Raw genomic sequence first — 21800 nt, forward strand, 5'->3', positions numbered from 1 at the left:
AACGAAGAAACAGAATTCCAAGTCTAATTTGAAGTCCAATTTAGACGTTGATTGCAAGCTCCATTGCACCCAAAAGTCCGTAGTTTTCAACCTAATCGGCCGGTATTTTTGTGATAGGTAGTAACAGATTGGCCATTCGGCCAAAACATTTTTCTGACGGATCGGGTGCCCCCCCCCTTCGGCATAAGTTTGAGCACGCTAGTGGCATACATACCCATGCAGACGAAGAAACAGCAAACATTTGTTGATACCGCAGAGCACTTGTGTCTATATGTGTGCATGAATGTTGCATTATTATGATTACCCTGAGTCGGAAGGAGTCGGAGGTCTGAGTCGAGAATCACGATCGCGCGGCTATTTGTTATTGAATCCTCGGTGCTCAGGGAGCAGAGAACAACGTAGGATGGTTGGCTGGATGGATGGATGGGTTTGGGGGGAAGGGTAAACCGGATGGAGAAAGAGACTGAGCAAAGGGTGGCAATAATTACATTTGATATCCAAATAGAGTTGATTGCTGTTGACGGTGCCGAGCGTGTTGGACGCCCGGCACATATATTCGCCGTGGGTCGCCTTCGTGATGGTCTGCAGCACCAGCGTCTGATTGGAGATGATTATGCCACGCGCTGGCTGCAGCAGTTTGTTCTGAAAGAGAATTTGAATTATTGCATTAGGTACTGGCTACGAACTGGTGCTGTTTGAGAAAGCCACCGGCCGGTGGTTGGAAATGTGACGGTGTTTTGCCGGACAATATATGGTGGTGTTACCCTAATTCGACCGAAGAGACACCATGGATTGGAGAAAGCGAGAATGTAAGAGGCCGGGAGTGAAATAATAAACATGACTCAGATTGTTTCATTATCAAATATTTTCCATTCCGCGGGGAAATTTGAAAAGTTCCACTGTACCGGATGGATGGCGCGCGGGCGAAAAACGGCGAGGGAACGGAGAGAAAATCTGGATGAAGTTGATATTTTTTTTGCTCGCCCATCCAACTGACAAGGAGCTAATTGAAACTGACATTGATAGTGTTTTTTTGTGCGGAAAATCATATTTCAACTAGATAGGGAGCGAAGGACCGAGGAAAGTTGTTTAATTCCGGCGCTGCATGTTGAAAAGTTTCGCAGCAGCTTTTTTTTCTGCTGAAGCATTTAACTTTGTTCGAGCCGTTTTGTTTGCATTATTGTTTCGAATGCGATGAAATCTTCTTTCGCTGATGGAACAGATGGAACTTCTTTTTGAGTTTTAGTACGGTTCATAAAATACGCAGTTAAGACCAGTTCGCTCTTCATTGTTGCTGCACTGCCAATGTACTCATTTTTTGAAAGGATTAATTAGGTGCTTACATAATGAAAGAATACATAGCATAAAGTAAAAATGTAACTTGCAATAGACACGCCAACCAAAAAATTGCTTCACATGGGAAAATTGATAGTCAGAATGAAAACGTCGTATCCTTTCGTGGAAAGCGAATGCTACCCAGCGAAAGCTCTGTGTCTAAAGAGGACTCCTGACTTTGAAGAGCCGAACTGGTACGAAAATCAGATGTTCTTGGAATGGAATTGGATCTAGCTAGCGAGAAATCGTAAAAGTCAACCAAAACGAGTCGCTTTTTTAGTAGCTGCACACGAACACTAACAATTGGATTTAACGTTTCGGCTCGAATTCGAGTCCCTTTGAAGGATTGCATTCTTGGTTTTGAGAGCTCAAACAAGTTTAGAGAAAAGTTGGGTGATAATTGTTACGATCAATCGAGTGTTACCAGATTTCCTCTGATACACGAACAAGAGATTGTTAATAGAAGTACTGCACTGTACTGTACTGTACTGAAGAATTTTCCACAATAGTGGAAAAATCGGGAAAACTATCTTCTATTTTTTTTGTTTATAAGTCAATTCGTAGTCTTTTAGTAACAAAAATATCACGTGGTATTTTTTATTCCATAATTAAGCCAGAAAAATTAATCAACTTGATTCTAATACCTTTGTATTCTCATGAATTCTTTGGATCTTTTGAATTATACTCAAGTCCAGGGATAATCCGATTACTTTGGCTCAATTTTGATTCATTTGACAGTACTGTCTCAGCCTAGCAAAATTTGACAAAGTTATAAATAGGACATTTGTAGAACCAGTTATTACCTACAAATTTGCTGAACAAAATTACTGGTTCTACAAATGTCCTATATACTAATTCGTCAAATTTTGCTTGGCTGAGACAGTGCTGTCAAATGAATGAAAATTAAGTCAAAGTGATCGGATCATTCCTGCTCAAGTCTCTTTTTACACGGTTTCTTTTTATGAATTTTGAATTAGGCCATTACAAATATTTAAAAAAGTTTTTGTGCCTCCGGTGTTGGGCTCCTAAAAGGGAGGGGCGAAAAACATACGAAGAGAATTTTTCAATCGAGCAAAAAAAAAATGGATTTTAGGCATTTTTACTTAAAGTTTAAACGTGAAAACCAAATCTATTCTTGCTTTTAATATATACGTCATCATTTTCCATGCACAAATCCACAAAACGAGAAACAAAATCAAAAGAAATTTTTTTGGCCCATTTTCGGAAATTTCAGTGATCGAATTTTCATATCTGTTTCGTGCTAGAAGCGTTAACTTAACTCGTACACGCATTTTTCGAGTTTCAGACTGTAGAACCCACAGAAAATTGATTTTATAAAAAAAATTAACTCTCATATCCTACAAATTTATTTGCCCCCCCCCCCCCCGATTGTTCAAGCCAATTTTCAAGGGGGGGGGGGGGTAGTGACAAAAACTTTAAAAATAATTTGCAATGACCTTAACGTGGCATTTTACACGCAACGTTTTCGCTGTGATTGTATCTTGAATTCCTTTGAATTATTTTAAATACGCTTCAATTCTTTTAAATTTCTTAAAATATTTTTATTTCTCTAGAATTCTTTATAATTTTCAAAATTGCCCAACCCTGAGTTCATAATCTCTCAGATACTTTGATGATCTTCTGACCTCTTAAATATTCTTATGCCTTCTGAATTCTTTAGTATTCTTTGAAACTCTACTGTCTTTTTTTGTTGAGATTTATAATTTCAGTCTTTTTGTTTTGTGTTTTTTATTCTTTTGAACTTTTTAAATTTTTTTGGAACTTCTTTTGATTCTTTTGAAATTCTTAGAATTCTATTAAATTCTTTTGAGTTTGTTTTAAATTGGCTAAATTTCCTTTTTGATATTTTGAAATTTTTATAATTATTTTAATGGTTCTTTTGAACATTTTTGTGCCTTTTTCAATATCTTTGAATTTATTTTGACTTTTTTTCTGAGTTATCTTAAACTTTTCTAATGTGTCTCATGCACGGAAATTCTAAGAATTCTTTTAAATTCTTTTCTACTATTTTGAATTCTCTTGAATTCTTTTGGATTCTCTTAAAATTGGCTAGAATTTTCGCGTAACTTTTCAAAAGGACCTAAGCAACATTGAGAGGCTCTCTTTGGTGCTCCTCTGTTTCGTCTATTACGGCGCTGTAAATGCATTTCAACGAAAGATTTTTTAACGATCGGCTAGATAGTAACGTCAGCAATCGATTCATGTAATGCTGATGTGGTAAAGTGCGTTTGCATCGCCGTAATAAGCGAAAGAGAAGAAGCACGAAGAGAATTTCTCATTGTTTCTTAGGTCCTTCTGAAAAGTTACGCGGGAATTCTCATTTTATTGATTTGATTCATTTAAATTTCGTTTGATATTTCTAATTTTAGTAGAATTTCATTTTAGTGAAATTTCATATAACTCATATAACTAGGCCCTAGCCCTAGCCCTAGCCTTAGCCCTAGCCCTAGCCCTAGCCCTAGCCCTAGCCCTAGCCCTAGCCCTAGCCCTAGCCCTAGCCCTAGCCCTAGCCCTAGCCCTAGCCCTAGCCCTAGCCCTAGCCCTAGCCCTAGCCCTAGCCCTAGCCCTAGCCCTAGCCCTAGCCCTAGCCCTAGCCCTAGCCCTAGCCCTAGCCCTAGCCCTAGCCCTAGCCCTAGCCCTAGCCCTAGCCCTAGCCCTAGCCCTAGCCCTAGCCCTAGCCCTAGCCCTAGCCCTAGCCCTAGCCCTAGCCCTAGCCCTAGCCCTAGCCCTAGCCCTAGCCCTAGCCCTAGCCCTAGCCCTAGCCCTAGCCCTAGCCCTAGCCCTAGCCCTAGCCCTAGCCCTAGCCCTAGCCCTAGCCCTAGCCCTAGCCCTAGCCCTAGCCCTAGCCCTAGCCCTAGCCCTAGCCCTAGCCCTAGCCCTAGCCCTAGCCCTAGCCCTAGCCCTAGCCCTAGCCCTAGCCCTAGCCCTAGCCCTAGCCCTAGCCCTAGCCCTAGCCCTAGCCCTAGCCCTAGCCCTAGCCCTAGCCCTAGCCCTAGCCCTAGCCCTAGCCCTAGCCCTAGCCCTAGCCCTAGCCCTAGCCCTAGCCCTAGCCCTAGCCCTAGCCCTAGCCCTAGCCCTAGCCCTAGCCCTAGCCCTAGCCCTAGCCCTAGCCCTAGCCCTAGCCCTAGCCCTAGCCCTAGCCCTAGCCCTAGCCCTAGCCCTAGCCCTAGCCCTAGCCCTAGCCCTAGCCCTAGCCCTAGCCCTAGCCCTAGCCCTAGCCCTAGCCCTAGCCCTAGCCCTAGCCCTAGCCCTAGCCCTAGCCCTAGCCCTAGCCCTAGCCCTAGCCCTAGCCCTAGCCCTAGCCCTAGCCCTAGCCCTAGCCCTAGCCCTAGCCCTAGCCCTAGCCCAAGCCCTAGCCCTAGCCCTAGCCCTAGCCCTAGCCCGAGCCCTTTAAATACTTTTGAATTTTCAAGATATTTTTTAAATTTTTAATATTGTTTTGAATAGGGGATTGGAATTTATAAACTCCTAAATTATTTAAATTCTTTTGTAAAGAATCGATTTTATTTAAACTTTCTGAATGCCTTTTATTTTTTTTGGATTTGTTTATGTTCCTCTAATTTTTTTGAATTTTTTGAAATTCGATTAAAGGGGCATAGTACTTTTTACACCATATTTTTGGCCTTATTTCAAATATTTTTTTCTCGATAACGCGAAATTCGAATCGGTTCGGGTTTCTTGCGTTGTAAACATTGTATTTTGTTCTAATATTTACAATTTTTTAAAAATTCCAAAACGGCTTGAAAGTATATTAAATTATTTTGTCTTTGACCCATCCTTTTTTTTTTAATTCGAACGCACAACAAAATGGCGGACATTCAAACATAAAAGTTAGTTTTTTTGTCGAAAAATTGACTTCAAACGTTTCTAAAAAATACATAAATTACAATATCGAAAAAAAGTAGGTCAAAGACAATATAATTTTATAAGCTTTTAAACAAAAAAAGAAGCAAGTGAATTGCATGAGCCGTTCTTGAGATATTTATGGTACCAACTTTGAAGACCTGGTTTCGAGAAAAACGGCGTTGAAGTTTTTATTCGCTCTGTAATTGCTCCAGACATGCGTGGTACAAATAGCTGTCATTTTTTGGAATTTATTGAAACGTTTCAAACACATATCCTCAAAATGTTAACCTTTCGATGTGATCAATAAAAAAAATTCGATTTTTTTAAATTGAAAAAGTACTATGCCCACTTAAATACCTTAAATCTGTTTGTTAGAAAAAAAATTTCCCCTTAACTTTGACCACTTTGCAATATATGGAAGTTTTGTAGGTCATATAATTATTTATTTCCAGAGAAAAATTCATCAATTTCTGAGATGACGTTTTTTGGGAAATCGATTTTTAATTTTTAAATTGCTATATCCGGAGTGATTCTCGATTGGGGCTCAACTAACAAATTGTAAACAAATCGTTTTATTACACCATCAGCCATAAAAAGACTGGTAATATCCTTGGCGAGAGTCCTTTCTTCTGTTTTAATCGTTAGAATTATTTAAAACAAGTTTCTAGTGATGGGCGATAGAAGTGTTTAATCAAAACAAAAGACAATTTGCAGTTTAGCCCCTTTCATTGTTATGAAGTAACAGGCTTATTTGCAAATCGTTTTGTAAACAGGCGATAGTAAAAAGCGAAACTGCGTTGTTTTCAAAACACAGGCGCATTGTAAACAGACGAAACTAAATAAAAAAATCAAAACAAGGCGAAACAGGGCTGGGCGAATCTCATTGTCAAAATGCTTTAAGGCTCATTCCAAGGGGTTCAACTATAAAACTTAGATTTTGAGCTTGAATGCATAAATTTTATGCAGTATTGTTGTGAAATTATAAGATTGATTTATTCTTCACCAATTTATGTCTTCAAACTTTATTTTTGTAACTTTTATTTAAATTATGACTTGAAAATGCACTGCCAAATTATCACAGCGATATTCCTCATTGTTTACACTTTACTAGTTGCGCCCTTATCGCGAATCACTCCGGATGTTTTTCAGTGATAGAAATTGATTTTTATTTTTTTAGTATTTTTTTATGAAAATTCAGAACATTTTCTAAAATCTAAATCTAAATTGCGTCCTCTTCAAAAGTTAGTCTAGACTAATTTTGGAAACTTTTGCAAACACAAAGTTTCATTGAACTCTGAGAAGGTGCTGTCAACTCCATAGACGATTTGGCGTGAAATTCGTCTACTAAATAAACTAAGAATATATGAACTCGAAATTGTAAGATTTCCGGAAAACATCTGCAAATGTAATGCTAATCTTTTTAAATCGGTTAATCCAATTTCGCTTATCTACGTCTACATAATCTGAAATACTTTTTACCATCAGACAGCGGCAAATTTTTTAAATCGGTCCTTTTCCATCGTTGCACTAAACGGCCTCTCTGTGACAGTTTATTTCCATTCGTGTGTAGGGAGGTACTTACATTGTGAAACCATTCGATCTTCTTGGCCGGCGGGTTCGCTTTGATATCGCACTCCAGATAAACGTCCGATCCCTCCATCAGGTTCTGCGAATTGAGTGGTGCCCCGAGTGACAGCGAAATCACCGGAACATCTGTAATGATCACATGAAGAACAAAAACGCATATAGAGGAGATGAATGAAAACCCAAAACAAAAAATCATAATAAAAATAATCCACATGGTCACATTGGTCACATGTGCGAGCGGCCGGCCGACGGTCCTGCGGCGCTGTATACTCACGTTTGACGTCCAGCACCTGGGAATCTTTGAGATGGATCGCTGGTCCCCCGAATTCGTTATAGCTAATTGAGCATGTAATTGATTTTTCATTATCTTCCGGTCCGGGTACGAAGACCAGCTCCGATACGGTCACGTTACCATCGTTGGATGTCTGGTTGGACAAAAAGAAAGAGAGTGAGCGAAAGAGGGTTGAGTTGGGCTGATTCGGAGGCAATTATAATCAACGTAGGATGCGGGCATGAGTGCGTGGGCGGACGGTGGCGGGCGGCGGTGCTGTCAGATCCGATGCAGAGCAGATATATTTGCGTAATTAATTAGAGGCCGACATTTGCTTGTGAAGTTTCTTTACCGGTAGATTATCTATTGCACAAACGAGATTAAGGGGTTCGATTTGCTTACTTCGGTCCGCCGATGAGTAATGAAGTTTCGTAATGTGCCTTTCATTCGGCCGGCTGGTTGGAATTTACCTACTCTTTCTTAGTTTTATTCTGACGGAGGCGCATGGTTTTCCATTGACGGTGGTTCAACCTTCCACAGAAATTCGTCCCGTACGCTTCCAATTAATTACGTCTGCAAACAGTCCTGTGATCTGAGCAACTTGCGCCGGGGTAGAGGGAGGACACAGGTAATCAAACATGCGACCAACCGAACGAAAGTGGCCTGAAATGCAACCAAAACTTACCGTTTGTGACGATCCCCGGATGATGGATGGGCCCTTGTTCCATACGATGCTCGGCGCTGGTCGGCTGCCCGCGGTGAGGCAGGAGACCTGTGTCTTGATCCCGGCTGTCAAGGTATCCCGTAGGCCCTGCATGCTGATGAATAGCGGTGGCACTGTGAATGGGAAAACACGGAAAAGAGACAAAGGAAAACAGGTCAATTTAAGTGGACCGGTAGTGATAGGGTGGATCTTGGTGGAACATTAATTGACACGACTCTGCTCTGGGGCAGCTTGTTTGCAGCCCCCGCAGGGTTATTGGCAGCAGCTGGAACGGGGACAGCTTGTACGGTTCACATGTCACATTTTGTTTCTATAGCTATTTCCCCGTAACAGGATTATGAAAATAACGAGTGGGATTTTGCGGACCGAGTATTTACCGTCGGACGCCAACGCGGCGAAGGCCTCGTGCTTGTTGGCGGTCTACGGGTTGAACCTCAGGGAGTGTAAGCAGGGACAAAACTCTTTGGCCAGGGTGATGTGGCTATGTTATGAAGATTAAATGCTACACCGGTTATCGGGGATGTTTTAATAAAATGGAAAACGGGCACGCAAGCATCGTAAAGTTTAACGGTTACCGGTTTAATCATCCCGGCCTGGTTGTTGTTGTTGGTACCGTTGTTACGGTTGTTCGCTTTTTTTTCTCTCTCTCTCTAGCAACCGAGTTTCTTTTTGAAGTTGAAACGATCCGGTGGAACGATAAGATGAGGTAGAAATAGAATGCTCAGCAGGATTATCTAGGAAATTTTAGCCTTGGCATATCTCAAACGAAACGAAGGCAGCTTATCGAAACACGGGCACGTCAAAGTATTCGAGAGCTTTGAACGGGCCGGAAAGTCATGTCGGATGGTAAATTTTTATTGCCAATGTTTCCCGGAACTTTAGCGAGTGAATTATTGATTCAGCGTCAATGGGGGGCTATCTGGGATAAGATTTAACGTTGTTGTTGGGGACTACATGGGGCCTTTTGTTCGTGATGTTTTACTATTTAATAGAAATTGTTATATGCATGTAGAAATATTGAGTAGAGTTTTCGTACGTCCACAGCGAGGGCTTTTGAGCAGGATGTTATTCGTGTTTAATTTGTGTGAATTACAGAGATAAATCTAATTCATTTGTTTTTTTATAGTGAAATTCGTCGCAATATTTTCACGATAAATATTAACATAGAATATTTTGAAAATAATTTCCAATGGCCAAAATATCTAAAAAGCTTCAGGTTTATGCATTTTTGACCAGTTGTATATACCATGTGCAACGTGGTATGTGTGTCAAATGAAATACCGAATTCAGCAATTGATTTCTATCACGATATCATACCTAATTAACTGTTTGCGAATTAACTCATGTTTGACGTATCAAGTTAATTTCTTCATTCTTAATTGCTTTGAGCTTACATTTCTTTACAAATTAATTTGATATTTCAATGGATTATAAAGTCTACACGTTTACTTAATTTGTGCAGTTTCCTAAAAATTAGAACGCCACAAACGTGGGCAATCCACAATCCACTTGTTTGAGTAGCGTAACTAATTGTGTGTATTTTGAAGAGTAGAATTGATAAGAACTGATTTTCACTCTTGTTGGCGATAGTATTTTCGACGTAGGAAGTGATCTTTGGTACGTGCTAGAAATATTTGCTTTATAATACTCTCTATACCACACCATACCATACCATACAATACCATACCATACCATACCATACGAAAGACATTAAAGCCCAAAGTTTCTAACATCACAACTCTCATATACACACACACACACACATGCTCAACTCGTCGAACCTTATGGACTGATATACAGTGACTCAGATCAATATCGTATTTTTCGACCAATTTCTAAATTGCTTTGTTATAGTATAACAAAGGATAAACATAAAAATGACTCATCAAAAATTTAAAACTGATTCAAAAAATTCAAAGCCAGCCCTAAAATATTTATAACCCCAAATGAGCCCAACAACATAAAAGGACTCAAAAGAGCTTAAAACTTGTTATAAGAGAACTAAAAATGTCCTAAAAAGACTCCAAGTCCTCAAAACCAAAATACCTAGAAATACCAGAATACCTAGAAAATACATAAATGGCTTAAAGTGGACACAAAAAGGTCTAAAAATTAAAAAAAAAATCGGGAAAACTCTGAACAATTGGAGCTGAACTTTTAACAAGCTCTATTTAGGGAGTTTTTTTTGACATATTGGTATTTTTTAGGTCTTTTTATGTTTTTAGATGTTTAGATGTGGGATTAGATAATTGAGTAATTCGCGCTGAAACGGGGCCACTACTGACTCGAGGTCTTCAAATATTGGAACTTTTGCACTTAATTGGTTAAAAATTGTTAAAAAATAAGAAATACATTTTTAATACCTCGCAGTAGTAGACCCCTCGTTCGCCAAGGGGCCTAACAGTTTCAAAAAAAGGATTTTCAGCAAACCTTGAGATCTATGTCTTGAGATGTTTCATAAATTTGCTATGAAACAACTAACAAATTGCCCGGTTCTGTAAAGAAGAAGAATAGGGCTTTCAAATGGAGTAAAAATTTTTTTGACGGCCATCTTGGATTTGGTCGCCATATTGGATTTTATCAAAAAAATCGCCTTTTTCACCATGAGCCTCCCAACCGATTTTCATTTTAATTGTTTCGTTTATTTAATGCCACTACATATGTGATTTGATAAATGTTCCTAATAGCATTTTTCAGCTTTCCGATGGTGGTCTTAAAATTAGAATCGGTCGGGGAAACATGGCAAAAATGGCGTTTTTTTGATAAAATCCAACATGGCGGCCTAATCCAAGATGGCCGCCAATTTTTTTTTTCACTTCGTTTATAAGCCCTATCTCTACTTTTTACAAAACCGTGTCGTTTGTAGTTAGTTTCATAGCAAATTTTCGAAATAACACAATAATTATATGAAAATTGTGAAACTTGCTGGAAATAACTGGTTGTTTTATTCAGTTAATGCCATTGCACATCTAATTTTATGCATGCTTCTTACAGCATTTTTTCTCAGCTTTCCAATGGTGGCCTTAAAATGAAAATCGGTTGGGGGCTCGTGATGATTTTTTGATAAAATCCAATATGGCAACCAAATCCAAGATGGCCACCTAATTTTTTTTACTCCCTTTAAAAGCCCTGTTCTTCTTCTTTACAGAAACGGGCCATTTGGTAGTTGTTTCATGGCAAATTTATGAAATATCACATGGTATAGATCTGAAGGTTTGCTCAAAATTCAACTTTTTTTTTGAAACTGCTATGCCCCTTGGCGAACGAGGGGTCCACTATTTCGAGGTATTAAAAACTTAATCCTTATTTTTTAACTATTTTCAACCAATTAAGTGCAAAAGTTCTAATTTTTGAAGACCTCGTGTCGGTTGTGGCCCCGTTTCAGCGAGAATTACTCAATTTTATATCTTTTTTAGGACTTATGATGGTATTACAAGTCGTTGTATATCTTTCTGGATTTTTAGGCCTTTTTTTGTTTTTTAGGCTTTTTGAAGTCATTTTAGATTTTATTAGATATTTTCAAGTTCTTCAGGTTTTTCTAGGTTTTACTATGTCTAAATCTCAGGTCTATTTTGCGTTTTTAAGCACTTTTTTAGTCTGGTTTGAGTCTTTTGGGTCTTCTTCAACCTTCTCAGATCTTTGTAGAATATTTATATTTTATAGTTTAAAACTAAAAAAATTAAAAAGGTTAAAGACTACCTAAAAGACTTTAAGTCTCTAAACAACTTTGAAAAAACGCAAAACAGATCTGAGAAACAGACGTAGTAAACCCTGCAAAAACCTAAAAAACTTGAAAATATCTTAAAAAATCTAAAAAGGCATAAAAAGATTCAGAAAGATCTAAAAAGACTTGAAATAATATCAAAATCCCTCAAAAAGACCTAAAATACTTATAAAGCACCTAAGAAATATCAAACGTCGATACAAAGGCCTGAAATAAGTTTAATGATGGCCTGACAAAGGCCCTGTGGACGCACAAAGCACCAAAAATAACGTAGCTAGCAATAACCTCTCACCCCTCACCTTTCCACTTTTTCCCCTCCAGACCAAAAAAATTGTCATTACTTTCCTCTACCGTCCCTTCATCAATTGTAGAACAACCGTTTCAAAAAATATTATTATATATGCTTGACTGCATTTCAAGGTCAAGTCTAAAAACACGAGGTTGGTCTATACCAAAAATAGACAGAAAAGCATGAATAAAACAAGATTAAAAAGACGAAACGAATAAAAAAGATTATAATCTGGCCCAAAACAATTTAAAACGACTCTGAAAAAGAACTTAAATAATCCTAAAACGGACTAAAAAGATTTAAATAGATCTAAAAAAATCTAAAAACATTCAAAATTACCTACACATACCTCAACAAGACATAAAACACAATAAAAGAGCTTAAAATAGAGTTAAAAAATGAATGAACACTTAAGATAGATCTAAAATGACCTAAATGTAATACTAAGCTAAAGCGGATCCAAAAAAGGCAAAAAATAGACTTTAAAAGACCCAAAAAAGCTCTTAGCAACCTAAAAGTTACCTGAAAGCTTAAATATACCCTATAAGACCTACAAAAACTAAACAAAAAGGTCTATAGACTATAGACTAAAGACTAAAGACTAAAGACTAAAGACTAAAGACTAAAGACTAAAGACTAAAAACTAAAGACTAAAGACTAAAGACTAAAGACTAAAGACTAAAAACTAAAGACTAAAGACTAAAGACTAAAGACTAAAGACTAAAGACTAAAGACTAAAGACTAAAGACTAAAGACTAAAGACTAAAGACTAAAGACTAAAGACTAAAGACATACTAAAGACCACAATATATCAATGAACTGGTTGCAGTGATCTAATGTTCTCAACAAGGAATAAAATAATACTAAAGACTACAGACTAGAGACTAGAGATTAAGGACTATAGATTAAAAACTAGAACGACACATATATATATATATGCATTTCTCATTTTTTCATTTCATACATTTCCTAAATTTTATGAACAAGCACAAAATTACCCTAGTAACAATTCTAAGTTTTATTACGTTCCTCTAGTTCATGACCAATTTCATAAAACCGCTAATAAAACTATGATCTCCACCAGAACTTCCTGATGAGCGCTATCATGTCTTCCAGTCAAGTGGCCCACTCTTCAAAAGGTTTTTGACGTAGGACTATATCTTACGGCAAGGTTTGGGATAGCGTGTCATTCCAAAAAATCGAAAAATGCGAGCGTCACGAATAATGAAAGATTTTGTCACGCTAATAGCTTAGCGGTTTTCAGATCGATTTTAAATATTTGTACACCAATTGATCGGAAAATCTTCTACGCATCCACATCAATAATGAAACCTGTTGATTTAGTACGTACGTACTGTTGAAAAATTGAAAATAATGAAGTATTGTCCGTCTGGAAATTCTCGCTTTGTGATTGGTTGACGATTCTTTGCGACGATCCAAAGCTATACCAATTTGATATCTGTGCTTGGCAAGTAAGCCAAAAAAAAGCGACAAAGTTTCCCGCGATTAAACCTAGACCATTTTGATGTCCTTGCTTGGGAAGTACGCCAGAAAGAATGAGAGAACCCCCTCGTGCCAACAAGTTTCTTACGAACGCGATTAAACCTAATCCAAAAAAAAAACCAAAAAAACCAAAAAAAAGCGACAAAGTTTACCGCGATTAAGGGGAAACCGAAAGTGGCTCAAAGATGGCTGGGTAAATGGCTACCATTCGAAGCATGTATTGTTTTGTGCCTTAAAAATGCGTCTGTATTGGCAGTGCACGCTTTCGCCACGTAATCAGTGCTTCCAGCGCTGTTATAATTTCCTAAGACTTGCAATTCAATTTATCGATCTGCTATGTATCAATAAACGCTCAGCAAAACATAATTGCTAATGGAAAATAAATTTAATTGATCATATAGATCATTAAGTGTTCATAAAACGAATAATCTGGAATTAGTTAATAGATATTTGGTTGCGCACATATTTCGTTGAACTAGCAATTTCCGGAAAAGCAGCAACACAGTATCAAACTTTCGTCACATCAATGAGCTTTTAAAGAGCTTTCAACTTTCGCCGCATCGATGAGCTTAGAGTGAAGTAAACAAACAAAACGCAAACGCAGGAATCAAAAACGCAATCCGATGCAAGCGGATTAATTAAACATCCTAGTGATCCTACGCATTATTCAGTTGCTGCTGTTAATTTTGATTGAATCGGAATGCCTTGATAAAGAAAACAAACCCTTTTTCGCGATGTTTGTAGTCAGTGCGGTTGGCTGCGGATCAGCTGTTTATGTTTGCAAGCTCCGCTATTTGACATATATTACCAATACTGATACAATATTCAAACAAACGTTTAGATTTTTGACGAACACATGAGATGTACAGTACAGTGTTTGTCGCACTAACACAATAACGTTAGCCACTTTTGGTTCCGCCTTAAACCTAAACCATTTTGATGTCCTTGCTTGGGAAGTACGCCAGAAAGAATAAGAGAACCCCCTCGTACCAACAAGTTTCTTACGAACGCGATTAAACCTAATCCAATTTGATGTCCGTGTTAGGGAAGTGTGGCACAAAAATTATAAAAATTATATAATATATAATGAAATATCGCATAGAGTAATTAATAAATTTTCAAAAGTCTCCGTTGGTTTGCAGCATATGCGCATTAAATTTTATCGTCCATATTGGTATTACAGGTAGATAAAATCAATGAGCCATCGAAATTTTGCAATTTTTAAAAACTGGTTGGTTTAACAAAATAAATATATTCAGTTCGTCAATCTCAATTTCTAGAAAAATCATTACAGTTATTTGCTGCGATAGGAAAACCGGTTGGTAATAACTTTCTTTGTGCAAAACACTTTGCTTTGATGAATTTTTGTTTGCGAGCTAAAACAATACACTAGAATATGGCATCGCATAAAAAATGGTTTTGGTGTTGAACTCTAATATTCTTTATAATAGCAGTAATAAATCTGATTGATCAGGGTGTTACTGTTAAAATAACTCTTTAAAGCTAATAGATTTATTGAGGTTTGACAAGCAACCTTAATAATAGTATCAATTTTGATAGGTGCACTATATTGTATTGCTACACCGCGCTTATGGTAAATTAATAGGAGACTAGTTTTATTGTAGTAATATAAGCAACCATAACGAATTTGCTTTATTAACAGTTTTATTGCAGTTTTGCAGCAAGCAACAAGTGTGTTTTGACTCAAATCCTCTTGGAATTGCGTAATACCATGATAAGACTAGAGGAAATGGTTAATAAAACCATAAAACCTTTATAAAATTCAATAAAACCATTATAAAATTCAAGTCAAACTAAGTGGCTTCAGACTTGGGTAAAGATTATTTAATATTTGCTCACAACACTCAACAATTCAATTTTTTTATATTTAACTATATAAATTATCACAGGATAATTTTGTTTTCTAAAATTAATCCACATTTCTTTATAAATAACTACTCGTCACTGTAGATTGCGATGGAATAAAATATTTTGCAATTGCAACATCTCTTGCAAGGAAAAGTGACTGCATATTCCCGGTTTGCGTCTGCGCGTCAGCAGTTTGATGGAATCAAAACGCGGTACTCAGATGCCTTCGAATGGAAAGTGTCTGATACGAAGAATGATTGACTGGATGAACGGGAAAATTTCAATATAGAACAAAAATATATCGGGTTGTGAAATGGCAAGCTTGCACCCACGCTTTTTCAGTTGGTACCCGAATGTTTTACTCACTAAACTACTGGCGCCCCTAGTCGTATTAAGTAACGGGTTACAAGAAGCATTTCGAGAGCGCGTTGTACAGTTCTAGGAACTGCCACTGAAATTTCGGCAAAAAGTATACGGTACAACATTTAAAAAGCGAATATGTTGCGGCTTCGACTGTCATATCCTAAGATGCCCAAGAACTATTCGCAAGCCAGGTAGTGGAAGACCAGTCAAAATTATGGACGCAAGAAGAACATCGTTCTCTTTCTCGTTTCTTCAACAACAAGCCCTCTGGTTTGGCTATCAATTAAGATGCAGCAGACGAATGTTTGAAGAAAATCTTGATCCCGTTTCTACAAAAACATCATGCAGATGGACAATACGTGTTTTGGCCGGATAGAGCATCATCGCATTACGCCAAAAAAAAAAATACAATCGTTCCTGAATACCAATTCGATCCCATTTTTACCCAAGAACCACGACCTGAAAAATCTGTCTCAGTTCACCCAATCGACGATTTCTTCGGGATTTTGACTTCCTTGGTGTACAAAAATAACGGGAGAACCACGAATTGCAAAAATTGGATGGTAGAAAACCAGAGATGCATTCGCAAAGTTGACATGACGGCGGCCGTACAACGCTTCTGTTTCGACATCAAACGAAATCTTCTCCGAACAGCCGATTACGGACGGTTTTCAAATGTACACTAATTTTTTTTCAACAATGGATAATGTATCTTTAATTTTGGTAGATCAGATCTTCTCCATGTTTCTTTGTCTTTTTTTGACAGCTTGAGAAAAAATTTCCACAATTTTAGTTGTCACCCGTTAGTCCAATACCTAATTGTATTCTATTCTCCCAATTCTATCATTGCCGGATACGCATCACGCGCTCCTGTGCGACGGTATTATTTTTGAATGACTGCTCTTTGTTTCTACCACCGAGAAGGTAGACTGTTATCTACTCGGTCAGTGCGATAGAAACAAGCAGTGCGTTACCGACAGTCGCTCAGGCAAGTCTCGTGATTAATATCACCATTTTAGGGCTATATCGAAAAATTTTCCAGATCATCCAGTTAATCATTGTTCGCATCAGAGACTTTCTCCCTTTGCAAAATAGTTTACATCATGGACCATAGAATTAAGACAAGAGACGCATCTGTTTGTCAATGCTAAAACTGATTGCCTAACATTTTGTCGAATTTTAATATAAAGAAATATTTTGTGGAAAATTATTACACAGAAATGGTATCTTTGGCAAAAATACTTTCCGAGAAACAGTTATGTAACAGTTTGTACTTTTGAAATCAAATGTACTTTTACTTAGGAGAAGCTTAGGAGACTTAGAAGATTAATTATAAAAGTACAAAGATTTCTATCATTGAAACTGCCTATAAAAGAGAGCGTTCTCTGGACGGAAGGTGTCGGATTTAGGAATCTCAAATTCTCAACATTTTTCACACTCATTCTTAAATTGACACAGTCTGAACGTTGAATCAGTTATCAGGACAATCTTCGCCTCCATATCATATCATAATTGCCGCTGAACATTGGCCTGCCCTAGGTGGGGTGCCTCATCAACATGTTATTATTATTCAAATAAATCCATCAGAAATTTAACATCCAAATGGTGCAGACTAACTCGTCGGCTGTTTCAGTGTTCGTTCACTAATTGCTTTTTGCGAGCGTCAGTCAGTCACAGTGTAATTAAGACCCGAGCGGCGGTGGATTTGTGAAACCATTACCGGCGTGATCCTGCCGAGCAGAGCTAGAGCTTCACGAAGCAAATCCAGCCAATAAGTAGCAATCTCTGAAGTCAGGTTAATATATTGCATTAGTCAGCATACGGCAGGCAGACATTGACATTCCGTACGCGTCTTAATTCGCGCCGGTCGACGTCGTCGGCGTCGTCTCCGTCGTCGCAGAAGTGTTCTATCATCAGTGCCTCGCCGGGTGTTAATTTAAGTGATACGTGCCACTGAAAGCACACACGCCAGCTGTTTAATTCCGAGTGTGTGTGTGTCTCTCTCTCGCTCTTTTTCACACTCTACATACATGTTATAATCATAAATTTATCAACAGCAGCAGCCATCCGCATCCGGCAGCAGCTAGAGCACAATCCTGGCTGTTGTGTGTTAGAGGTACCTCTAACTCGGGCTCATGTATGCCTGTGTCGCCTTGCTTCCCAGCGGACCAGCAACGAAGCATCGCTTTACACCATACGCGACGTCGATTTTATGACTTTTCCACAGATTTCTGGATCCATCGTCGCTCGTTTGCGAGGTGTTTAATGGTTTCGATCGGGCGGAGTTATGCGATGGTGTTATGAAATGGCTTGATATCCAGTTAAGCTTACTGAGGGCTGAGTAAGTGTGTAAGTGCTACATTCGATCGCCTTGTTAGGGTCAGCATTGTACTTACATATACTTTGTTTGAATAATGCAATTTAATTAGAATCTGATTCGCTTTGGGTTGCAACGAAACAATAAAGCCTGCAATCAGTTGTAGCTTCTGTATTGGCATTGGCAACCGGTAAAAGGGAAAATCCAACTGCAACAATTAAATCCTTGAAAGCAATCGAGAAAGTTGCTTTCATACTCAACCGAGTAATCCCTCCGGTGAACAGAAGAACATTTCAGCCGGGATTTTGTTTGATTGTTCTATTTCATTTCAAGTTGCAGTTAGTTTCTACTTTTTCTACCTCCTTCTCTTGTATACATTTAATCAGTAATAAACTTCTAATCCCACCCAGCGTACATTCAATTTTAATTAGACTAATTCAACGAGTGTCACTCGGAAGTGTTACCCACACCCCGGGTCAATTCAGGTGCAATATTTAGCCACCATTCATTTAGTCGCTTTATGGTTCATCACAGTTCGTTGTAAGTGAGCAAGTCAACTACCTTTTCGCGCTTGTACAATCAGCAGCGCAAGAAAAGAAACGATGTGCACTTGCTTTTACCACCCCACCCATCCACACCCACCACACCATGATGGAGCGGGTGCGGTGGTTTGCACAGAAGGTAAAATGGGACCCGGCAATGGTTGTTTGGTTATTCTGTTTGTAGTTTTTGTTGTTGCCCAACCGAAAAGGGAGGAGGGGCAGACGTACAACCGGGCCACGGGAGGAAGGGTGAACGACGAGTGTACACTATTGTGACGATGGTTGGTACATGATGCTTATTCGGGGTTCCACTTAATTGAAAGTGATGGTGTACGAGAGCACATTAAGTGTATGGCCGGATTGTTGTATACAGTTGAAGTGGCCCTCATCGCTGGCTGCCGGCAAAGGGGGAGGGCTGCCAACATTTTACAGTTATCATTTTGGGGTGGAGATGCGATCTAGGTTGAAGCTCGTGTTTGGGTGGGGGGTTCGGGGGATCGGCAGTCTGGTTTATGGCTTGATGGCGCATTTTATGAGGGCTGAGTTATGTTTTCTGTCGCCGATGAACATGATGATGCAGATTATTATCAGTAGCAGCGCAGCCGCACGAGCATAATGAACGGTCGGATGTGCGTTGTCGGGCGGATTTTATTAGACGTCAGCAGCAATCGAAATGATTCCTGCATTCCAGCAGGGCTTCTGGAGGGCCACCGCGTTGTTGCTATTCACGGTGGCGGATGATGGCGTCGATGGTGTCGGATGGCTCGTAAAACTATAGTGTAAAGTGGGTCGACGATATTTTTTCTCTAGTGATGCATCGCGTTAGTGTGAATAGTAGGCAACATGGATATATGACAGTCAGTGTTGGTTGCGCCAACTAGAAGCTAACGATAAACTGTAGTAGGATAGAGGAAGTTACTCACATTTCATATCTAACTTAACAGCTGTGGAGAGCGGGGGCACCACATGCCCGTTACTAGCTTGGCACGTATAAACCTGAAATGAAACAAGAAAATATAATTAAATGAGAAATTGTTTTTCTGTGACTTTATTTTACGGGTTGTCAACAATAGTTTGAGTTTAGATTTTTTTTAAATTGTGGACATTACACGCTGCCATAGTTATGGGTCAAATTTTTTTATTGCACTGCAACTAAATTTTGATAAAATTGTAACAAAATTGTAACTATTTCAACCAATTCAAAGAAGTTTTAGAGCTTTTGGGACAAATTTTAACAATTTTGAATAATTTTAAATAATGTTTCCAATTCTTTGTGGACAGATTTACAATTATTAAAGTGAAAAAACTGTTTTAACGTCATTTTTAAAATAATGTGAAAAAATTTAAAACAAATTATGCACACATTCCCCTTTGTGATGAACTCTGCTTTACCGATGATAAAGCGTCCCGCCGATAAAGGCTAGTTGCAAGAATGATCGGTACTGGCTCGAGGAACACGATGCAGGCTCATGTACAGGCGAAAATGATAAATTGTTTGTATACACTTGTTGAAGGAAAAAGGATGGAAACCTTGGCATCCAAGGACGTATAGAAAGGAATTCGCTTACTCAATAGCGATTACACCTAATAACGAAGTGTGGATTACAGCAAAACACCTCGAACGAAATCAAAGCAAAAGCATAGTTTTGGTGCTGCAGTAACCCACGTTCGGAACTGAACCTTCTATTTTGGTTCGAAAGATTTCGCCCGATAGAATACAAAACAATTGCCGAGTTAGTGCTTCGATCCTATTGACCCTTACAGTCTGTCCTAATCGAGATTCGATCATGCGACGAGTGGTTTGTTAGATCAGTGTCATACCTCGAGGCCAACTGGGAAGTTTAGACGTAAAAACCGCGTTTGAAAATAACAAATTAGAGTAAATATTAAACAAGTACTGTGCTAAAATCGTAACTAAATTGCAATCAAATTTTGATTTTGTTGGAATGAACTGAGGCAAATACTCTGGTAAATTAAAATCGGAAATAACTATGTTGAAATAAAGTGTTTGTTGGAAAACAAATTATACAAAAACTCTAACCATATTTTGAAAGCATAGATATAAAATTAGGAAAATATACAAATGAAAAAAATGAAAATTTATTACAAAATAGGAACAACAGACGCGATTGTAACGCGGTTGTGAAAAAAAATAACCAAATTGTAGCAACATAATAACAGAACCATGTTCAAATGGTAATATAACGAAAATATTACAAAAGAAACAAATGATGCCAAAATTTTGGAAAATACCCCTGTCCGTACTGCAACTACTTCATCTCTTCTTTGTCCCAGCCGTGTCACTAATCACTATTCACTATTGCTGTATCTTTACTATGTTCTTACACTTTTTCTGCTCTGCTCATACTCTCCCGAGCAGGAGTGAAGAGCAAAATAATATAAAAACAATATCAAACTGTGTTATAATGCTATATTTTGTTATTGAATAGATATGGAGATACATTGATAACACATTTTGTTATTGAGTAGTTATTTTAAACAGTGGTTGTAAGATAAGGTTAATAACTGATTTTGATATCATATCTTATTTTGACCTTAAAATGACATTGGATATATTTCATAAATTTTTTTTATTGATTAAAGAGATTTTGGATTATAAATATTTTATAAAATGATTTTTTAATATCTCATATGCTACTGCATTTGTTATTCAATAAACCTTAATAATACTAAAATATGTTATTCTGAACTCTGAATACAGTCGTGTTATTGGTTTGTTATTCAGATAACACAAGCAGTTATTCTTTTGGCCTTAAAGGAGCAAAATTTTGATATTATTTTTTGTTATTTTACTAACTATGTCAGCCAAAACAAGACCAAATTTTGATATGAGTTATTCGATTTCCATAACACATTTTGATATCATTTTGCTCTTCGCTAATGCTCGGGCTGTTCTGTCCTTCTCTGTCCTTACATTGACTCTACTTTGTCCCTATTGTGTCGCTATTTTGTTTCTATTTGGCTCCTTCACTGTCCCTTCCTTATGCGATCTCTATTTTGTCACCATTCTGTCACTATTATCTTCCTACTCTGCACCTACTTTGTCTCTATTCTGTCTCTACTCTGTTAATACTCTTTCCCTACTCTATTTTTACTTTTTCCCTAGTCCCTATGTTTGACTCCCTACTTTGATCCTACTTTGTCCTTACTCTGTACCTACTCTATCCATACTTTGTCCCTATTCTGTTACAAAATGCAAAGCAAAGCCGAGGTGCTACATTCCGATTTTGAAATTTTGCCTTCTGTTTTTATTCAGCAGACTTCGCAGCCGACTCTGCAGAGTACAGGACAATTGGGGGGCTAGTGCTACGATTCAATTCTGCCTCCAACAGCGTCTCCCGGCTAAGCTTCGAACATATGACGATTGGCTTGTTAGATCAGCATCGTA

At 38.2% G+C, this 21800-nt stretch overlaps 1 protein-coding gene across 1 annotated transcript in view; it reads right to left on the reverse strand.

Annotated features, from left to right (window-relative positions):
* The window catches only part of LOC128739256 (neural cell adhesion molecule 2), a 148829-nt gene that overhangs the window by 33732 nt on the left and 93297 nt on the right, over positions 1 to 21800 (reverse strand). Inside the window, exons 7-11 of the mRNA XM_053834733.1 lie at positions 19315 to 19387; positions 7746 to 7897; positions 7064 to 7214; positions 6785 to 6915; positions 489 to 642 (exon numbers count right to left, since the gene is read on the reverse strand). Of these exons, the coding sequence (XP_053690708.1) occupies positions 489 to 642; positions 6785 to 6915; positions 7064 to 7214; positions 7746 to 7897; positions 19315 to 19387 (661 nt within the window). The remainder of the gene's footprint in view (positions 1 to 488; positions 643 to 6784; positions 6916 to 7063; positions 7215 to 7745; positions 7898 to 19314; positions 19388 to 21800) is intronic.

This window comes from Sabethes cyaneus, chromosome 3 (genome assembly GCF_943734655.1).
Source record: "Sabethes cyaneus chromosome 3, idSabCyanKW18_F2, whole genome shotgun sequence".
NCBI classification, from domain to species: Eukaryota; Metazoa; Arthropoda; class Insecta; order Diptera; family Culicidae; genus Sabethes; species Sabethes cyaneus.